The 20844-nt window shown below is 38.0% G+C and overlaps 1 protein-coding gene and 1 long non-coding RNA gene across 4 annotated transcripts in view; one reads left to right on the top strand and one right to left on the bottom strand.

Annotated features, from left to right (window-relative positions):
* Positions 1-20844, bottom strand: part of LOC134803822 (uncharacterized) — a 117446-nt gene that overhangs the window by 40721 nt on the left and 55881 nt on the right. The window lies entirely within an intron of this gene.
* Positions 1-20844, top strand: part of LOC134803737 (choline/ethanolamine kinase) — a 35652-nt gene that overhangs the window by 225 nt on the left and 14583 nt on the right. The window contains exons 1-3 of one of the 3 annotated variants that reach the window (XM_063776555.1): positions 1766-1914; positions 8613-8734; positions 15515-15659. In XM_063776555.1, the coding sequence (XP_063632625.1) occupies positions 1831-1914; positions 8613-8734; positions 15515-15659 (351 nt within the window). In that variant the 5' untranslated portion in view covers positions 1766-1830. Of the gene's footprint in view, positions 1-1765; positions 1915-8612; positions 8735-8883; positions 8975-15514; positions 15660-20844 lie in introns of those variants that run through there. The other 2 variants (XM_063776556.1, XM_063776557.1) reach the window with 2 other exon arrangements.

The following is a 20844-nucleotide window of genomic DNA, read 5'->3' as shown; positions in this document are numbered from 1 at the left end:
TGCCTTTATTTTCTTTCGTATATCGAACACGAAAAGTGCATGATATTTATCTTTTTAAATTAGAAAAGAAAACCGGTGCGGTAATAATGGGGTTTTCTAGGTTTCTTTACTCCTAGACTAGAAGTAAAAAAAATATAACCTTTTAAGCTTTTACTTTTAGAATAAGTTTATGCCAAAAAACATAAAAAAAAAATTGTCGATTGTACTTAACGCTCAGAAAAATTAGACCTGTCAAAACAAATTCATATATGTAAGTGCAAAGTTTCAGATCGATACAGCTATAAGTAGGAGGTTAAAATCGATTTGCAAGTTTTTTTTTACATTATTATTTACAATACACGTAAAATTAATATAAGTGTGTTAAAAAAAATCAGTCGTAAAATCCCCGTACTCAAACATTTCTCTTTTCGTTACATTATTTTTAATTGTTTGTGGTTAGAAGAAAAACACAATAAAAACGGCGGCAAATTTAGTTCTTTGTTAATGGAATTCATTTTATTGTTTTGTAATTTTAAATAATTCTTTACTGAAGACGGTTGATTCTTTATTCTTTATTCAGGCAAACACTAAGTATAAGTTTACAGCTACAGCCAAGACACTGATACTGTTAATACATATACATATGTAGTCAGTATCATAAAATTAGTACCTACACTTGATAGAGTGCAATAAAAAAATCGATAGTTATACAGAATCATAACATTTTTAATTCTAAATAAAAGCATTCCTAAGTATATTAGGTACTGCTACGGTATCAGGTAAGTCTTCGAATATTGTTTGCGATATAGGTATTTTTATTATATTTCCTCACATTAATTAAGAAATAACTATGCATAGTTGGATACCATAGTGGAAAGTTGGAAACATGCATTTTCTGGCTCTAATCTTTAGCCAGCAAGCCTTAACGTCGTGAGGCTCTAGGCTTCGCCAGAAAATGCCTGTCTGTCCATACCTCAGTAACGATATTATGTGCATTTTTTTGCATTGAATCATGCCACCGCGGTGACGTATGCCGGCTTGCGACTTGCGATAGCTAGAACATGTAGTTACCTATTGAACTTGATATCTTAACGCTATCACGGTTATTATAATAATATATAGGTATGATTCATATCCGTGCATTGAAACCGAAATTAAGTAGACAAGGAAATATTTTTTTTTCTGGATTAACTAGTCTGTCAAACAACTGTATGAGTAGAAAAAGGCGAACTTTAAATTTTCCATGAAACGATAACCCTTCGCGTCTACATTATTTAAATTTGCCGCTTTTTCTACTGACGGAAATGGCTTGACAGATCGCTGGCCCAATATTACAGCGTTCTATGTTACATTTTCAAGATAGTTGAAATTCGGCTTCATGTCACTATGACAATGTTCAAATTTCAATTCGATAAAAGTGAAACATAGAACCCTGTAATATAGGGCCAGCGAGATGTATTCAGTATTTGTATACAGGATGGCTAAAAAATTACTGCATTCCCGTTGCCAGGGAGGTTTTGGGATTATACTGAGCAACTTTTACTACGAGATCACCACACAATCGCAAAAAAAATTTGGGAATGGGAGGGTAATTTTTTTTTTAGCGATTTCGGGGTTGGTCCCATAGTAAAAGTTGCTCAGTATAATCCCAATACCTCCCTGGCAACGGAATGCAGTTATTTTTTAGCCATCCTGTATAAAATGTAGTAAAAATTCGGGAAAATTAATTTATCATCCAGGCAACACTGTTATCACGTTGTCGATAATACTGGAAAACACTTTGCGCATGTCAGTGTCACTCCCATACATTAATTGTTTTTGGATTTCCTCTACCGATTTTAACTAGTTTTAATGTCTTTTTCAATTAAAAACCTATCAAGAATAGCGAAGCAATGTTACAAAACCTACAAAGATATGACTGAAAACAGTTATCGGGTATGTTTCCTTTATTAAACTTATTAAGTACTTAAACCTTAGTATATGAACGATACTCGCGGTATTTCACATTTTTGGAAGGTTTCCGTATATTTTTTAGCACGCAGTATGATGTAACCTTGTATTGTAATACAATGTTGAGAAATTGCAGCTACGTTTTTCATTCAATATCGGCGCCGTTATCTGTGTTTTTTATCATTTTTATTTCGACCTCGACTCAATCGAATACTCTGTGAATATTTTTAACTTCATGGTCAATAACTTTCTTTGTTAATGTATCTTCCTGCTTCCTTATCAAGAACTCCGGATATGGATGTTTATTATAATTTAAGTTTATTCTATCTTATGACACAATAAAATAATAGTACTGCCGTACAGAAAGGTCACTTCCTACAAAACCGAAGTTTCCTTTCTAATGTATGACACTATTCTTTTCGGCTATTTAGGGTTGTCAAAATTCAAGTGATTATCTGTGGTCGTGCACGCAAAAGGACGTCAAGTGGTCCCAACCCTAATAATTGCTCGGAGCAATGCTGAGCCGAGCGGAGCCGAGTTTGCCCGAAGTCAGGAGTGTTTCCCCACTGCTTATGAGAACATTTTAATTGCTTTATACATTAAATAAAATAAATATAAATAAATAAATATTATAGGACATTTTTACGCAAATTGACTAAGCCCCACGGTAACCTCAAGAAAGCTTGTGTTGTGGGTACTCAGACAACGATATATATACTATATAAATACTTAAATACATAGAAAACAACCATGACTCAGGAACAAATATCTGCATCATCATACAAATAAATGCCCTTACCAGGATTCAAACCCGGGACCATCGGCTTCATAGGCAGGGTCACTACCCACTAGGCCAGACCGGTCGTCAAACACACACTTCACACCTAAATTAGCTATTGATCGTTTGTATAAGACCATGTCATTTTGTGTATTTATAAGATATGAATACGTAAATTAATTAATTCAGGCTTGTAAAGTTTTATTAATAATGGGATAACAATTTAGTACTTTATAGAATCTCGGAAGTACAGTCGCCATCAGATATATCGGAGCAGGCAAGGTGCTCAAAAATATCTGAACACACACTCTAATGCCTTGATAATAGAGGTGTGTTCAGATATTTGTGAGCACCTTGGCCGGTCTGATATATCTGATGGCGACTACATTTCAATATCAAAGTCTTACTTCCAATGGTAATACACATTGTATAGGGTCATTGCGCTAGTTTTCGTCCACTTGACGAAATTTGAATATAAACCTTAATTGCTGCACAAATTTGGACTTATTGCAATCCTTAATATCTAAACAATTTATCTATATACATAAAAAATATTTTTTGCTAGTAGAAAATTAAAAATTAAAAATTAATAATGTATTATTTGCTAATCCGTCAGTGGACGGAAACTGACACCGGACGGTAAACTGACTCAATTACCCTAGTTGGAATGTTCTGAAGTCATTTCTTGTGCTCAAACACGTAATCTGTTAAACAAAGGGTATTGTTTCCTTTATGCAGAGCTTGCTACTGCTAATAACTCATAAGTGAATGGGAACAAGCCCGTTTAATAAGCAATTCTATCATCATATATATATGGTTCAAATTCATCTGCCCATTTGGAGATAACATGTTTTGATATCTCCAAAAAAATTGACCTGTGTGCGGAAGACTGATTGTTCTTCAAATGAGTTGTTACATTTCTAACCTTAATACTATGAGAATAGTTATTTTTAACTAAACAACATTGTTGCTTTGGTACGTGCCATAGATGGCTCTGCATAAAAGAAACAAAGGCTTTTGTTTAACAGATTAGGGCTCGAGCCAAGAAATCATCTCAGAAAATTTCTACTACATGTCAGTATCTCAGTATTGAAACTGTTTCTATAATTCGTTGTTTTTAGCATTAGAAAAAGACTACGCGATCTTGACGTGTCTTTTAATTGACAAGCTTTTTAATAATCAGTAACTATTACTTATGAAAGCAAAAGAATGTAAATAATTGTATATGATTCATAATTGTTTACATATTTGCCGTGACTTATTTTTCAAAAGTGTTTTTTAATAAAAAGACACGCCAAGATTGTTTACCTTTTTACTAAAAAACTATATCTATGATTGAATGAGACATTGCTTACCTGGCTTAGGCAATCTTAATTGTGTTTAAGTCAGTATAGATAAGATAATTAGTGGAAAGTATAATTCTTTGTACAAACTAAAACATAATTAACTGGTATTTAACATCATGATATCACCTATATTTGCTTTAAATTAACTCCGGTTGAATGTTTCATATCATATGTCACAATTTTTGTGATTATTGCTATGGACTGTCCCATATTTTTATTACAATTACAGTCATGTAGGTACTGCTCTTATGATTCCAGTTTTTCTATAGATTTAATAGTTTTTTCCTTATATTACGTGGCATACAGACAGACATAATAAGTACAATGCAAATCATACAAGTTTTTTTTGTCAGCTTGTAAAGTAGTTTCCCTACGCTAAGCAAATACTGATGAATAATTTTTATTACCAGCTTCTATTTGACTTGTTTGTTGCTATATACATATGTGTTGAGTTTAATTATGTAAGACCAGTGAGCCAGTGACATTAAAAACATAAATAAAGCACATACACATTGAAAATAAAACCCTTACAAAGACAGTTAAACATGCACTTGTAAATAATACACTTCCTTAAAAAAATCGATCATTTTTATTTCATCATAATAGGTGAAAATACATTTAGTAGGTCAATCCATCAATCAATCAAACATTTATTTCGTCATCATAGGTGTAAATACATTGTACATGTATGTGTTTTATACGCAGCAACTGTGATGCACCTATCTGACGATACTTAAAAGTGCAACTGCAACTGTCGGGTAAATAGATCCATAAACAGTTCAGTTTATATCAGGCCATACATTAACTTATGCATTTTAAGTGCATCATTATATTCATTATGCATAGGTACATCACAGTCAATAAACAAGGTGCTTGTACGTATTTGAAATGAGAAACCGATTCGTATTAATAATTATAGTCTGTCGATTTGTATCTGGCCCCGAGCCGCTAATCCTTTGTCTATTGTTAAGTAAAACCGCACGTGCCAATACCTGTAAAAAAAGGGTCGTGTAATTATCTACGGTTACTGAGTGCTGGCGAGTCGAACCAGTCTAAAGTGTCCATGTGTCATCCAGATACGTAACAAAGGCGCGGTATCGGAGAGCGCACCTACACTGGTTTTTTGAGCGTTGGACTAGCCCGCGCTCAGGCGGCTTAGCACGGTCGCGTTTTTATCCCTTGTCACCATGCCTGTCACGTTCTAACAAGTATGTAAGTGCGAAAGGGACGCGCATAGTGATAGTCGATAAAAATGGAACCGTGCTGAGCCCGCAGGTGCCAATTAGAATAATTAAGACCATTATTTGCAGGTAAGTAGCACGTGCGGTTTTACTTAACAATAGACAAAAGATTGGCAGTTCGGGGCCCGCTACAAATCGACATACTATAACTTAGCGTAGCATATGCTTTTGTAAATAAAAAAATAGACATAACAAACATAAAAATCGAAAATGTTTCCCAGTGATTCAAAGTACTTTACGGTACTAATGTTTATCATTTGATACGGCTAAACACTGAAAAATAACGTCATGGTTTCAATGGAATGTTATGGTCGTTTTATCACAAATCTCAAGGCTCAGATAAGCGAAATCATATGCCTGCCGATAATGCTTTCTTCAAGTAAATAGTAAATACGTATTATTTATAATCTTTAGCCTTGCACGTGTGGCTGTGTACTACGATTTTATCTCTGTAATACCTATTATGTGTAATATTTCGTATCTGATGTCCGAAACATATCATTTGAGTGGCGACCCGCGCCCCGGCTTCGCACGGGTTACACAAAACTTGACAAATTATACACCTAAACCTTCCTCAAGAATCACTCTATGGATAGGTGAAAACCGCATGAAAATCCGTTCAGTAGTTTTTGAGTTCATCTCGAACATACTTACACAAACAGACAGACGCGGCGGGGGACTTTGTTTTATTTGTCAGTTGTAGTGATATTTGCTAGTCGCTTCTCGGTAAAGGATAGTCACATCGTGAGAATTCGAACTAACCCGATAGACTTATTTATTACTCTGGGTTGGAAGTCTGAACTGAAGGCAGTAGCTTTTTCATAATAAAAACCAGCCAGGTGCGGTTCCGTACCATTACGCAAAAAACGCCAAAAAATCACGTTTGTTGAATGGGAGCCACACTTTCATATTTATTTTATTCTGTTTTTAGTAATTGTTGTTATAGCGGCAACAGAAATACATCATCAGTGAAAATTTCAACTGCCTAGCTATCACGGTTCATGAGATACAGCCTGGTGACAGAGAGAGACGGACAGCGGAGTCTTAGTAATAGGGTCCCGTGTTTACCCTTTGCGTACGGAACCCTAAAAACTACTGCTTACGCTAATTCTTGGGACTCATTGTTAAACGCATCCCAGGCTTAAGCAGAGGACCATAATGTACTTTTTATTGTATGATTGCCGATTGTATGTATGTTTGCCTGAATACGTAGGCAATAGGGCCCTTAGCTTCGCCTTACCAGGCCCAAACAGGAGGGGCGAACCATGGCAGCGGTGGCGTAACATCATCTCCAAAGTAAACGTCTGTGTAGCGGAAACCGATGTCCAGGATAGAGCGAATTGGAAGGAGAAAAGTAGGAAAGCGGACCCCGTCACAGTACGGGACAAACGCTAGGAAGATGATGATGCTGATTATAATTTATAATTTTGTATGCAGTTAGTTTTATACTTATCGTGTCTATCGTAGACGATATCGTCCAGGGATTTATCGTTATCGACCACGATAAAAGCGCATACAATCTAATACATTTTGATCCACTATTTTATCGTGACAATAAATCGTGCTGTTGCCATGACCACGGTACAGTATGAAATGGAGGCGCCCGTTCGCCAAATATTTACCTAGTGCTTGTTTCGACCTTCGACCTTCAGTGTCCTATCGATTTTCAGTGCTAAAAATATCTAGATGCTATCTGGATTTTCAAATTCATATTTGACACTAGATTTTATATTGTAATTGAGCATGAATTTGTTAGGTTGTCATTTATGTTATACCTCTCGCATCTATATAATGAATTAATGATGATCCCTATGGCAGTTCTTTTTTAGGGTTCCGTACCCAAAGGGTAAATACGGGACCCTATTACTAAGACTCCGCTGTCCGTTTGTCTGTCACCAGGCTGTAACTCATGAACCGTGATAGCTAGCTGTTGAAATTTTCACAGATGATGTATTTCTGTTGCCGATATAAACGAATACTAAAAACAAAATAAAATAAATATTTAAGTCGGGCTCCCATACAACAAACGTGTTTTTTTTTATTTTTTGCGTAATGGTACGGAACTCTTCGTGCGTGAGTCCAACTCGCACTTGGTCGATTTGGTTTTTATATGGAGCAGCTGTCACGTAAAAATGTAAAATTTTTTTGGAAGTTTAGCATGTAATATTTAATTTTTTTTTAAGTTCCTTTTTATCTACAATCGGCTGTTTTAGCCATAATCAGATGTTCTGTCTTTTTTTTGTATTTATATATCGGTCTCTTCTTCTTCTTCTTCTTCCTCGATTCCTCATGACTGGGGGTCGCGACCACAATACATGAGGTCGTTATTTTGTGCACCAAGGCTCTCCATTTTGCACGATTTTCCGCCTTCCTAATAATAGGCGCCTGTGTAGATCCCTGACAGGCCTTATAGATATCGGTCTACGGCAGTTAAAAGGTTAATAGCAATTATTAAGTACCTAACTTTATTTCGAATTCTCCATTCGTGCGATTACGCACGTTATCGAATTAAATTGCCTAATTATTTTGCAGTATTTGCATTTAAATATGGCCTTGGCTGATTTAATCTACAACAAACTGGAAAAGTCAGTTAAAGGTCGTATTTCAGTATTCGCGAACAATTTTTATCGGTTTTCGCTTATCCAGTTGGCTCGTAAAGAATCGCGGCTTAAATATTTATTTATCGTATGCCATAACAGTTACTGGATTTAATTAAATATTAATCTTGATATGAGTGAATTGAAAAAAAACATGTACATAGTTAAGCACCTGTAATTAGTCTAAAGTTAATTGATTAAGACATATCACATCTTCTTAACTGTGCTTAATTACGTACAAATTTTTTGCAATTCACTCATATTGAGGTTTGCAGTCTACAGTAGGTACCCCTATACGTCTACCATCAGTTTTACATTGACATAACGCTCACGTTTACGTAATTTTTCTTTCTGTACATCTCGCTTGCACTAATATGCGAGTACGAGCGAGATGCATAGAAAGTAAGTTACGTAAACGTGAGCGTTATGTCAATGTCAAAACTGGTAGTAGACGTACTAGTGTAAATTTCATTCGATAGCGTGACAGACGTACGCGTTTGCGTTAAGTGTCATTTTGTATGGGATTTTAAGTTTACAAAACGTCCCTCTTGGCGCGCTGTTTAAAATCCCATACAAAAATAGACAGCCCAAACGCGAACGCTCGTCACGCTATCGAAAATGTAAAACATGGAATAGTTGAAATAACCCCGCAGTCGAAATTGCCCCGCTGCACCTTACAGTAAGATGTATGTTTAATAAAATTTAACATATTTCATTGCAGAAACTGCAGATGTGCGGTACGGAGGAAGAGATGCGCGACGTGGCGGCGAGTATCTGCAGGAACTACCTCCACGGAGCCTGGAAGACGGTGGACCCCTCGGAGCTGGACTTCAAGAGGATCAGGTCAGTTCCAGCACTTGTGGGTTAGGAGATGAGCGATGTGGCGGTGAGGATCTGCAGGAACTACCTCCACAGAGCCTGGAAGACGGTGGACCCCTCGGAGCTGGACTTCAAGAGGATCAGGTCAGTTCCAGCACTTGTGGGTTAGGAGATGAGCGATGTGGCGGTGAGGATCTGCAGGAACTACCTCCACAGAGCCTGGAAGACGGTGGACCCCTCGGAGCTGGACTTCAAGAGGATCAGGTCAGTTCCAGCACTTGTGGCATAGGAGGTTGTGGCACTCGTTGCTTTTAAAATGGACGCGTCATGGAAACAATGCTTGAAGTAACATTAACATTAACATAACTAACATAAGTAACAACTTGAGTTAGTTGGCTAACCCTGAAACGCGCAAGTGGCCGTCGCCTTAGAACTTTAGAGCCTACATCATGATGATGATGATGAAATTGACTAAGCCCCCCAAGGTAAGCTCAATAAGGCTTGTGTTTAAGGGTGCTTAGACAACGATATACTCGTACATAATTATTTATTTAATTACAATTATTTATACAAATGTTTATGAATACTAAATATATAGAAAACACCCATAACTTAGGGTGGTATTCCACCTGTCCAAAAATCTTTGTCCAATGTCATTGCCTGTCACTCTCTCATTAAAGCAAAATATGAGACGCAATACACATTGGAAAAATAAATTGAATAGCGGAATACCACCCTTAGGAACAAATATCCGTGCTTAATTATACAAATAAAAATAAAATGGAACCCAGGATCGGTTTCATAGGCAAGGTCATATACAGACGAGGCCAGACGGGTTATGAAAAATTCATATCTCTAAACTGCGTAGAAAAAAATACGTTTTAGTCTCTGCATTGTACGGTGTACGGTACGGTTGTCGATAACATTATCTTGGGTATGTTCCGATGACACACTTATAACGCCAAATGCATTCCTTGTTTGTGTATGAAATATTCCACGCGCTGTACCGTTACAGACGCATTTTATTTGTGTATTAGAACATTTTTTGAAGCGCTGGTGGCCTAGCGGTAAGAGCATGCGACTTGCATTCTGGAGGTCGCGGGCTCAAACCCCGGCTGGCACCAATGAGTTTTTCGGAACTTATGTACGAAATATCATTTGATATTTACCAGTCGCTTTTCGTTGAAGGAAAACATCGTGAGGAAACCGGACTAATCCTGATGAGGCCTAGTTTACTATCTGGGTTGGAGGGTCAGATGGCAGTCGCTTTCTTAAAAACTAGTGCCTATGCCAATTCTTAGCATTAGTTGTCAAGCGGACCCCAGGCTCCCATGAGCCGTGGCAAAATGCAGGATAACGCGAGGAAGATGAAGATTAGAACTTTTTTTGGCGTTTAATCCTTTTCCACACCAACCTACAAGGTTTTCCCAAACAATTCCAAATACAGATAGATCTTGCATAATTATTTTCCATCGTATATTTCGGAAACGTACGCACGTGTCTTGCTATTTCAGTCAGTCTCGGTACGAAAAGTACCGAGGTTGACTGAAGTAGCATAACAAATGCGAATGTTTCCGAGAAAATACGATGGAAAACAATTTTGCACTACATCTGTATATTATATTATAATTAATCCAGCTTGGAAGATTCATTTGAAGAAAAGTCATATTTCCCGAAAGTGCAATCTAATTTGAACCTTAAACAGGAATGCTAAAGTTGGAATTTTATTGGCGCGTATGTGGTCGATGAATCGTACCAAAGACATATGTAACTTCGTATAAGATGAATAAAGTCTAAGGAAAAAACGTGCCTCGGAAATCAAGAAAAAGTCATTCTCGGATAGATGGCGCACACACCTTTGGCCTATGGTCGGCTAGATGGCGTGACGACACCGTTTCATATTTAACAATTTTAACACATATATCAGTGAATGAACATGGGTCAAAATGATATAAAAATAATAAAATCGTTTATCCATATATATAATTATATTTTTTTGATAATTTTATACGTTTTCATTTTAAGTTTTAGTCGTGTGTCGATAGATGGTAGTAAATTTACTGTGACTACAAAATTTACTATGACAGGACCCCTCTATACTATCTATTCTCTTTGATCGTACTATGCTTGGAGATACTTGGTTTGTTTTTCTGGGCATATATATTTTTGACCATTCATCACAGAAAAAGAACTCAAAATACCTGCAAATCTTCGGAAAATTTGAGTTTTTACGAGACAACGGTAGACCATTTTCATGTACCAATAGTGTTTTGTATTTTATTTTAAGGTGTTGGCAAATGAGCATAGTGCCCGTTTTACGGTAAGCGAGGGTAAGGGGGGAAGGGGGCTTGTTCTGATTGTAAAGACTCAAGTCTGAGTCATAATCAAAACAAACAACGTTTTTTTTAGATTAGTCATTCATGAATGTGTTTTGAATTGAGTTTTACATATTATTTTCCTCCATTTTCCTCTTTTTATTTTATAATTTAAATTCTCTTTACATTTTGTCGATCTTTCAATTATTCCTTACTAATATTAACACTGTCCGTCTGTTATCTCTTACCGCTGAACCGATTTAGATGAAATTTGATATAGAGACAGTTTGAGGCCCGGGGAAGGACATAATTAGTTTTTACGATTCCGTACCCAGAGGGCAGAAACGGGACCCTATTACTAAGGCACCACTGTCCGTCTGTCTGTCAGGCTGTATTTCATGAACCGTGATAGCTAGACAGTTAAAATTATCACAGATGATGTAATTTTATTGCCGCTATAGCAACAAATACTAAAGATGCAACGGATAGTTGTTTGGCCGGATACCGGATAGTAACCCAATATCCGCTGCATCTCTAACAAATACCTACTAAATCAGTATATAGCAAATATTTAAGTGGGGCTCCCATACAACGTGATTTTTTTTTTGCCGTTTTTTGGGTAATGGTACGGAACCCTTCGTGCGCGAGCCCGACTCGCACTTGGCCGGTTTTATCAATCATCATTATCATCTCACGCAGACGAAGTTGCGGACAGACGCTAGTGTTATTTATAATAATTGTACATGCAGTCAGCAGCAGAAGTTGCTAAGCGGGCGAGGTGTTCAAAATTACCTTGACACGCTCTTATTCTCTTAACAATAAAGTCGCGTCAAGATCATTTCGAACACCTCGCCCGCTTAGCAACTATTTCTGCTGAGTGTATCAGTTGTAAAAATGTAATCAAAGGTTGCCGTCGATATAACCTGTTACAAATTCTTCTAATCTAATACCTTTGAACGAGCAATTCTTGTTTAATTATATTTCGGGGATCTCGGAAACGGCTCTAACGATTTCGATGAAATTTGTTATATAGAGGTTTTCGGGGGCGATAAATCGATCTAGCCAGGTCTTATCTCTGGGAAAACGCGCATTTTTGAGTTTTTATATGTTTTCAGAGCAAAGCTCGGTCTCCCAGATATTTAAGGTTTATACAAGGATTCCGATAGAACTATGTATTCGTGCCTACACCTAAATCGTAATAAAATCGATTATATTTTTTGCTGTAAACAGGTTTAGCAAAACATGCCACGTTTCGACACAAAAAATGTAAACATTAGAACCGCAGAAAAAACGTAAACATTGCGCTGTGCAAAAACTAAACTCATTTTAACTTATTTGCAAGAAAATAATGTTTCCAAGAAAATCGATCTAGTATAACAATAACTTTTCTTGCACGAAAAAGTTCAATTTAAGTTTTTACGAGAAATCGTATAAAAGCTAGAGCTTTTAACGGTCAAAGTCGGGGTGACTTTGACCGATTCAAGGCCAGGTTCTTAAAGGGGCCCACTGATTAACAGTCCGCATGTCAGTTAGAACAAAATTTTGACAGTTCCGAACAACTGACAGGCCGATACCGTCCGGCGGACTGTTAATCAGTGGGCCCCTTTATATAATAAATAATCTGTAACTACAAAAGGATGATCTAATTTTGTCCAAATAGTATTCCAACGTTAAATATAGTACTTTATGAATTCCAATGTTTTCCTTCTTAGTTGTTAGACCAAGAAAAGTCTGCAGCGATTTTGATAGCATATCTACGCAGTGTTAGTGTTATTTAATACGTCATAATTTCATTAAATATAGCACTGAATGAAATCCCATGTTTCCCTTCTTAGTTAAGTAAAATAGTTATTTGTTTTACAAGCGGGCATAGTTGTTGTTTAACGCATTCACTGCCAGGGGGCGTGGCCTAGGAACAAACTTATATGACGCTGAACGCACATGTGCGTTGGGGGCAGTGAATGTGTTAAGCTCTCGTGCTAATATTGATACCTGAGGAAGAGAAAGATTCCAAAATGGAATATTGAGGTTGCGAGGGTTTCAAGGCACGAGGGTTAAACAAATTTTGCCACCGAGTGAAACGCAAAATTTTTCACCACACCAACAATAGGAAAATACTAACTAAAAAAATCTTAGAAAATCGATTCAAAATGAATGTTATTAAATATTAAAAGTCAATTATACCAGCAAACATAAGAAAACAACTCAAAATTTGCATTAGATAACTTTGCCTCACATGTGGATAAAATGCAACTTTCTTATCAGTTTTTGAACAATCAAGAGAGCCTTTACCAGCTGGTGTGGTGAAAATTACTTTATTCCAAAATAGTATTTCTATACAAGTTTTAACTAACTCCGTGTAGCTGTGTGTGGACACAGCATTCACCTGCGGGCTCAGCACGGTTCCATTTTTATCGACTATCACTATGCGCGTCCCTTTCGCACTTACATACTTGTTAGAACGTGACAGGCATGGTGACAAGGGATAAAAATGCGACCGTGCTAAGCCGCCTGGACTCTCCTATCGATATGTGATGGTATAGGTATACAGTCATTGTTCCCCGTTGTAAACAAAGCAGGGTCGACATTTAGACGCCAGCCATACGCCTATACATTACCTACTTCACAATCGACTCTGAAAGTTACCTGTAGGGGAGACCGAGGTGAGTTGTGACAGAGGAGAGTTGTGACATCGTCGATTTTTTGGAATCTATTAACTAGAAACTAGGTCGCAATAGCGCGCGTTTGTTAGTTCAAGTTACGAGCTAACAAACGCACACTGTTGCGACTTAGTTTCTAGTTAATAGATTCCAAAAAATCGACAATGTTACAACTCTCCTCTGTCACAACTCACCTCGGTCTCCCCTACCAAAGAGTGTATAGAGACGGATTGTCAAAGTAAATTATGTAGCCACTGTAAATTTACTGCCATCTTTCGACAGAATATAAAACTGTTAGAACGCCATTTGACTTTGATCCTTATTCTTTCACTGATATGTGTTATTAAATATTAATATTAACGCCATCTACTGGACTGTAGGCCAAAGGTATGGTGCAAACTTATCGAGCGATGGCGCTATAACCTTCTGCCTACTCTCGAGTAGTCGGCGTTAATATTAATATTTAACAAGTTAACACATATCAGTGAAAGAATAATCATCAAAGTCAAATGGCGTTCTAACAGTTTTAATCTTCTGTCGAAAGATGGCAGTAAATAATTACTATGACAGTAACTCTCTATTTCAAATTCTCTTTGCCTATTACCAAAAAGAATAGATAGTATAGAGGGGTCCTGTCATTGTAAATTTTGTAGTCACTGTAAATTTACTGCCATCTATCGACACACGACTAAAACTCAAAATGAAAACGTATAAAGTTATCAAAAAATGTATATATATGGATAAATGATTTTATTATTTTTATATCATTTTGATCCATGATCATTCACTGATATCTATGTGTTAAAATTGTTAAATATGAAACGGTGTCGTCACGCCATCTAGCCGAGGATAGGCTAAAGGTGTGTGCGCCATCTATTCGAGAATGACTTTTGCTTGAATTCCGAGGCACGTTTTTTCCTTAGACTTTATTCGTCTTATACGAAGTTACATATGTCTTTGACATTACTTAATTCACAATCGACTCTGAAAGTTACCTTTACATTTACATCGTAGAACGATAGTACATAAATCCCGTTTTTTTAGGATTAGAATTTTTCTAACCTCAAAAGTAATGGTAATTAACTTTTTCTTCCGAAATGCTAGGGTTCCTATGATATCTACTATTGCGGTACCATAAAATGTAGACGACACTGTAATTCAGTGCATAGTTACTAAGAATTAATTTTGGAGGAAAAAGTTACTACTTTTGAGGTTATAAAATTAGTAATCTGTAAAAAAACGGACTATAGTCAATGTTATCCATTGTGAGGCTAAGTCAATTTTAAAATAAATTTAAGAAAATAGCTAATAAATTTATATAATTGGAACAGATACAAAATATATAAATCATAGATCTAGCCCTAAATTAGCCTGTGGCATTGTTCCCAGGACGCTGGCCGCGTTCCCCCTTTGCACAGTGAGGCTGAGTTTTTGAGCAAAAAAAGGGGCAGCTCGTAGGTCGCCAGACACCCAGACTACTTTGGTAGAAATTTCTTTTACTAGTTTTTTGGTGTCTGACGACCAGGGACCGAGAGTTTCAATTGCAAGTGCCGCAAATATATAATTCGGTTTCAAGAATGCGTATTTGCGACACTTGGTAATTTGGGCGTCGTCTGCTGCCGTCCCCGGCCTCCTGGCAGAGCCCAGGACGTGGGATGGGGCCAGCGTATCAACACATGTTACATCCCACGCCAGGGGCCGTCCCAGGAACCAGGGTACGAGCGAGCAGCCGTCGGGCCTTTTGCCATCCGCCGCAGATAAACCGACTTAAGTCAATTTGTATAAGAATTTCCTATAATATTTATTTTATATTACTGTTACTTTTACAGTGGCGGGCTGTCAAATTTCCTGTACTACGTGGCGCTGCCAGATGACTTGTCCAAGGCCAAGCTGCGGGAGTCCATGTCAGTGGAGGACTCCAGCTATATGGGTGGCGTCATGAACAGGTCGTTCTCTGGCGAGGAGCCTAAAAAGGTACATCTATGTTGGGAATCGTGGGCGTATCATACTATCAAACTTCAACATTTATTCAGCAAATAGGCCACAAGGGCACTTTTACACGTCAACATTGAATTTACATACAAGCAAAAATAATAACAATACATCAACAATTTTAACTGCAACTACCAGTTCAAACTAACGTATTACAATTACTTAGAGATGTATATGGTCTCTTAATGTCGAATTACATAAAAAAAACTAATAATAATATAAAAAAATAGTGACATGACATTAAAGCTCTCCAAAGGGCCTCTACGTGTTGGATCTATATCCCCACGCAAGCCTATCAAAAGACCGGGATTTATAGGCCCGTGAAATCCAAAAGGAGACACAAAATAATATAAAAAAATACAGATACAAAAAACAAAAATAAAAATCTATAATATTTAGAGGTGTAAATGTCTCTAGGGTCAGAACTATAAGATTATATCGGATGCACATCAGAACCTTCAATCGTGGATGACGAAGGCTTTCAATGAAATACGATATTCAACTCACAGTCTTTACTGGACAAGACTGATTAGGATTACAAATCATAGCACACGTTACACATCTTATCCAAAGCAAACCAGTGGATTAGACCCAGGAACCGCCACAGACGTCATCTTCTCCCGTTAGTTCTCATCGTTCCCCTCTGAAGATTGATTGACAGCATAACTTCAATTGTTCTGGATTGCATTTGTTTTGACAGCGCACTCTATGACGCCTTGGCGGAACTGCACCGAACGCCACTCGGGTGTACGTAACACCCTAGTTTGCTCTATTTGTCAAAGGCTGCGTGATAAACGCCCCTTGCAGGGGATAGATGGCACAATTCAGCCATTCTCCGACATATATATTTTTGTATATTTTTTCTACTCGTCGATTGTAATAGTTGAATTAGGATTTCGTATACCGAACTGTAATTGGGTACTTTTCATGTATGGGCTCCCAAATCAAGTATAATATTTATTATCTCGTACCCAATAAGGCCACTCACCAAGTTTCGTGGCCTTAACACGGTACTCGACTGAAAAACTTTTATATTACGATTGTATAAACTACTAATTTCAACTTCACTACACCTTATAAAACAAAGTCCCCCGCCGCGTCTGTCTGTATGTATGTTTGCGATAAACTCGAAAACTACTGAACGGATTTTCATGCGGTTCGCATAATAATGTTTAGTACGCTCGCAGACGTATCTGCTAGATAATAAATAATTACAACGTAAGTTAAAAATATTATAGTCGCATACAATGAAAGGTAGCGAATCCTTTGGTTACAGATGTAGTGCATAATTGTTTTCCATCGTGTTTTCTCGGAAACGTTCGTATTTGTCATGCTACATCAGTCAACCTCAGTACTTCTTGTACCGAGACTGACTGAAATAGCAAGACACGTTCGTACGTTTCCTTGAAAATACGATGGAAAATAATTATGCACTACATCTGTGGGGCATTATCTATGAAAAGGGGCCTTATCGTCGATGGCGCTTACGCCGCACAGCGTCGCGCGGCATTGTATTTATATCGGACCATTGTTAATGATGGCGTAAGCGCCATCGATAATAAGGTCCCTTTTCATAGATAATATTATTATTATTATTTATTTATTCCTTAAATTAACATTTACAGTCAAGCTACACATGTTAAAAGGAGTGACATTATATAAACACTGAGAGTAAGATTTTACTTAAGTGCTAACTATACATTAATTGAGCTCGGCGTCGCTATTGACTCCAGGTATCGGCTACTAACTGACAAAAAACTAGGTTCCGTGCATTGGAATATGTCAGGTTCGCTGTCGCTGTCCAATATATCGTTCAGGAGAGACAATGCGTGGTGCAGCGGTGAGTGGGATAATGCCCGGGTCCGCGCCGCCGGGACTGCAAACAGCGCGCGGCGACGAGGGCGCAGCTGAATACTGCTGTGGACAGGTACTCGAAACGGTACAAGTGCTAGCAACTGAGGGTTATGTATTTGGCCACGGATTAGGAGATAAAAATATCTTACGAGTGCCACATTTCTTCTGGCCTCGAGGGTGGTGTAGTTAACCATTCCGAGAATATATAGACTAGGGTACATGTATGGATAGTAACCATAAGTTTTATTATATAGATGACGAATGAACGATTTCTGGACCCTCTCCAACATAAGTGTGTAGTGTTGTTCATGGGGACTCCAAATTATCGCATTCGTCTCAAGTCGGCTTCGTACATACGCGTTGTACAGTATTCTAAGTGCATTCTGTGTACTGAAAGATTTTGATTGGCGGATTACGAAACCTAGGCATTTTCTTGCAACCTTACAGGCGCTGACAATGTGGTCATTGAATGTGAGCTGTTGATCGAATATTGTGCCAAGATCACGAACTGATGCAACTTGCTGCAGAGAATTATTTCCGATCCTGTAATAACATTTTTAACTGTACTGGGTACAGATTTGACCTAGATTGGCCATATTGCACATACTGTTGCCTCCCTGATAAGTAAGAGGCTAAGAAGGATAAGAGCTGACAGGAAAAACCAGCTAAAGCCATTTTCCCAAGTAGTATGTCGTTATTTACTGTGTCAAAGGCTTTTCGATAGTCAAAATAGGCAACATCGACCTGTTTTTTATTATCTAGGCTATTGGCAATTATGGTTGTTGCGTTTATAAGGTTCGATGAGGTCGAACGCTTTGATAAGAACCCATGCTGCTCATCACAGAACCAGCCTTTGAGATGCCGATTTATGTGTGAGCAGAGGATACTTTCAAAAATTTTCCCGAATATGGATAACACCGCAATTGGCCTGTAGTTTTGAATGTCCGTTTTTGAACCAGTCTTGTGTATCGGCAGTACTTTTGTTATTTTCCAGGCCGAGGGAAATGTCTTCGAGTCTAGGGCAAGGTTAAGAATTACTCGTAAAGGCTGCACGAATACTTCTCGACAGTCCTTGACTATATACTGAGGAATCCCATCAGGACCTTGAGTGTGTTTAGAGCGTAAGCGTGCTATTGCTTTACGGACATCATCCTCACTAATGTTATCAATAGTTACATGGCGATGGGTTTCTTGGATACCGCGTGCAGTTGCGGACGCTTGTGCGACAGATACATCTAGGGTCGGAGGTGTCTGTAGATAGATTTCTGAAAAAGTCGGCAAATGAATCGGCAACTTCTTTAGGGGACAAGTTTACAAAAGTTGCTGGTTGGTTAGACATCCTATTTCGTTTAACAAATGACCAGAATGAGGATGGGTCCTTTACTATATTTGATTGGAGGGCTTCAAGAAACGATTTCTGGCATTCTTCAGACTTGGACAATACTAGCTTCCTGTAGTATGAAAAGAATGCGTAATGGAGCTGGTTTCCTGTTTGTTTATAAATTTTGTGGTGTTGGTTTTTTAATTGATTTAGTTGGATTAGTTCACTAGTGAACCAATCGGGGTAGGTTTTTCTATTTTTTGCGATCTTTTTTAGTGGGACACATTCTGAAATTATTGCATCCAATATTAAGTAAAAACTTTTAACACATTCATCAACGGTAGTACAAGTAGTCAATGGGGACCAATCAGTGTTAGATAACCTATAATAGAGCAGGGGAAAGTTTGCTTTTCTATAATTGCGCTGCAAGCTCGACGCATCGGTATCATCACTATTTGAGCTGGTCGTCACATTAGCAAATAAAGTGCTGCATAATATGGTTACATCAAGAGGTAAATGGTGTTTCTCCGAGGATACAAGTCCAGCGACAGCTTCCGTAACCGACACTTCTTTTACAGCTTGATGAGTCAGGACAAGATCTAACAGGCGATCTAGGCTATTTAAAACACTATTATTTTGGCATAAATTACAATATGTTAATAGTAGCTCAAAATCCTTACGTGTGACAGGTGTAGTAGAGTACAAATTAAAATCGCCCAGAATGATTATTGGCAAAGAATGTTCACAGGTAACACGTTCTAAACAGTTAAATACAGAGTAGTACCGAGATGGTTGAATGTTGGGTGCAAGATAGACTACACAGACAATGAAACGAAGGTGATTTATCATAACTCGAGCACAAACGATTTCATCTTCCGGTTCCGCGCCACAATCCAGCGGCTGGAGCTTAAAGGGCGAGCGCGCGGCTAACAACACGCCTCCGCCGCCGCGCCCGGGGCGATCGGTTCGCAGCACAGTGTAGTCAGGAGGAAACAGTTCAGAGTCGTGGACTGTATCATCCAGCCTTGATTCTGTCAGTGCAATTATGTCACTGTGAAATGTGATAAGCGTATTTTTGACAACAGATAGTTTGCCTTTTAAGCCTCTTACGTTTTGATAAAACAAATTAACTTTCCGTGGTTTTGGTATTTTCGGAACGAAAAAACGTTGTCCTGCGACTGGTTTTTTTCGGCTTATGCGCATACCATTCTTGTATTATAGTGTCTTTAGGCCAATTATCCGGAGTCATGAAAAAATCAAAGTCTGCATGTGGCACAGATACTATGAAGCAGGTATGACGAGTATGCAACTGGTCAGGCTTCTTAACGCTGTAAGAGTTACAGGGTCGCTTTTTATTCAGGTACGCCAAGACATTCTGCTCGGTTGTATCTGGATGGAAGTTCCAGGCATGTATGTGTTTCAAGGGTTCCATGATTTTCAGGTCGGAGTCCACATCTCCTGTAGCACGGATAACAGAGCGACGATGGTAACTGCGATTATGCTTCTTCATTTCGATAGATTCTATTACTTGAGTTTTAGACTTGCTGGCGGGTTTAACGCTGTCTTTAGCGTCATGCTCATGGTTTTCATGAGGTATTAAAGAAGATTCCTGGATTACTGGAGTAAGGTTGTCGGGGCCATCTGGTGACACGATGTTGACAATATTGCCCTTGGATTTTACAATATTTGAGTAGGAACATGAATGCTTAGTTTCCAGCTTGCTCATGCGGTCCTTTAGCACTGCTATCTCATTATCCAAGTGCGCGATCTTTCCATGGGTGTCTTCAATACTTTGTGTGTGGCTAGTAGTTGTATGCAGTATGCTGTCTACCTGGGCTTTAGTGTAAATAGTATCTTCTCAAATGACATCAATATCCGTTTTTAGAGCGTTATATTTTTGGTATAAATCATTAACGTTTGTTTTTATATTATCAAAGAGGATAGTAAACTTTTGATCATGCTGTTCAAGCTTTGAGGTGATGTCAGAGCGGA

The sequence above is a fragment of the Cydia splendana genome, chromosome 27 (assembly GCF_910591565.1).
Source record: "Cydia splendana chromosome 27, ilCydSple1.2, whole genome shotgun sequence".
Classification (NCBI taxonomy): Eukaryota; Metazoa; Arthropoda; class Insecta; order Lepidoptera; family Tortricidae; genus Cydia; species Cydia splendana.
This window is presented reverse-complemented; position numbering and strand designations above follow the sequence as displayed.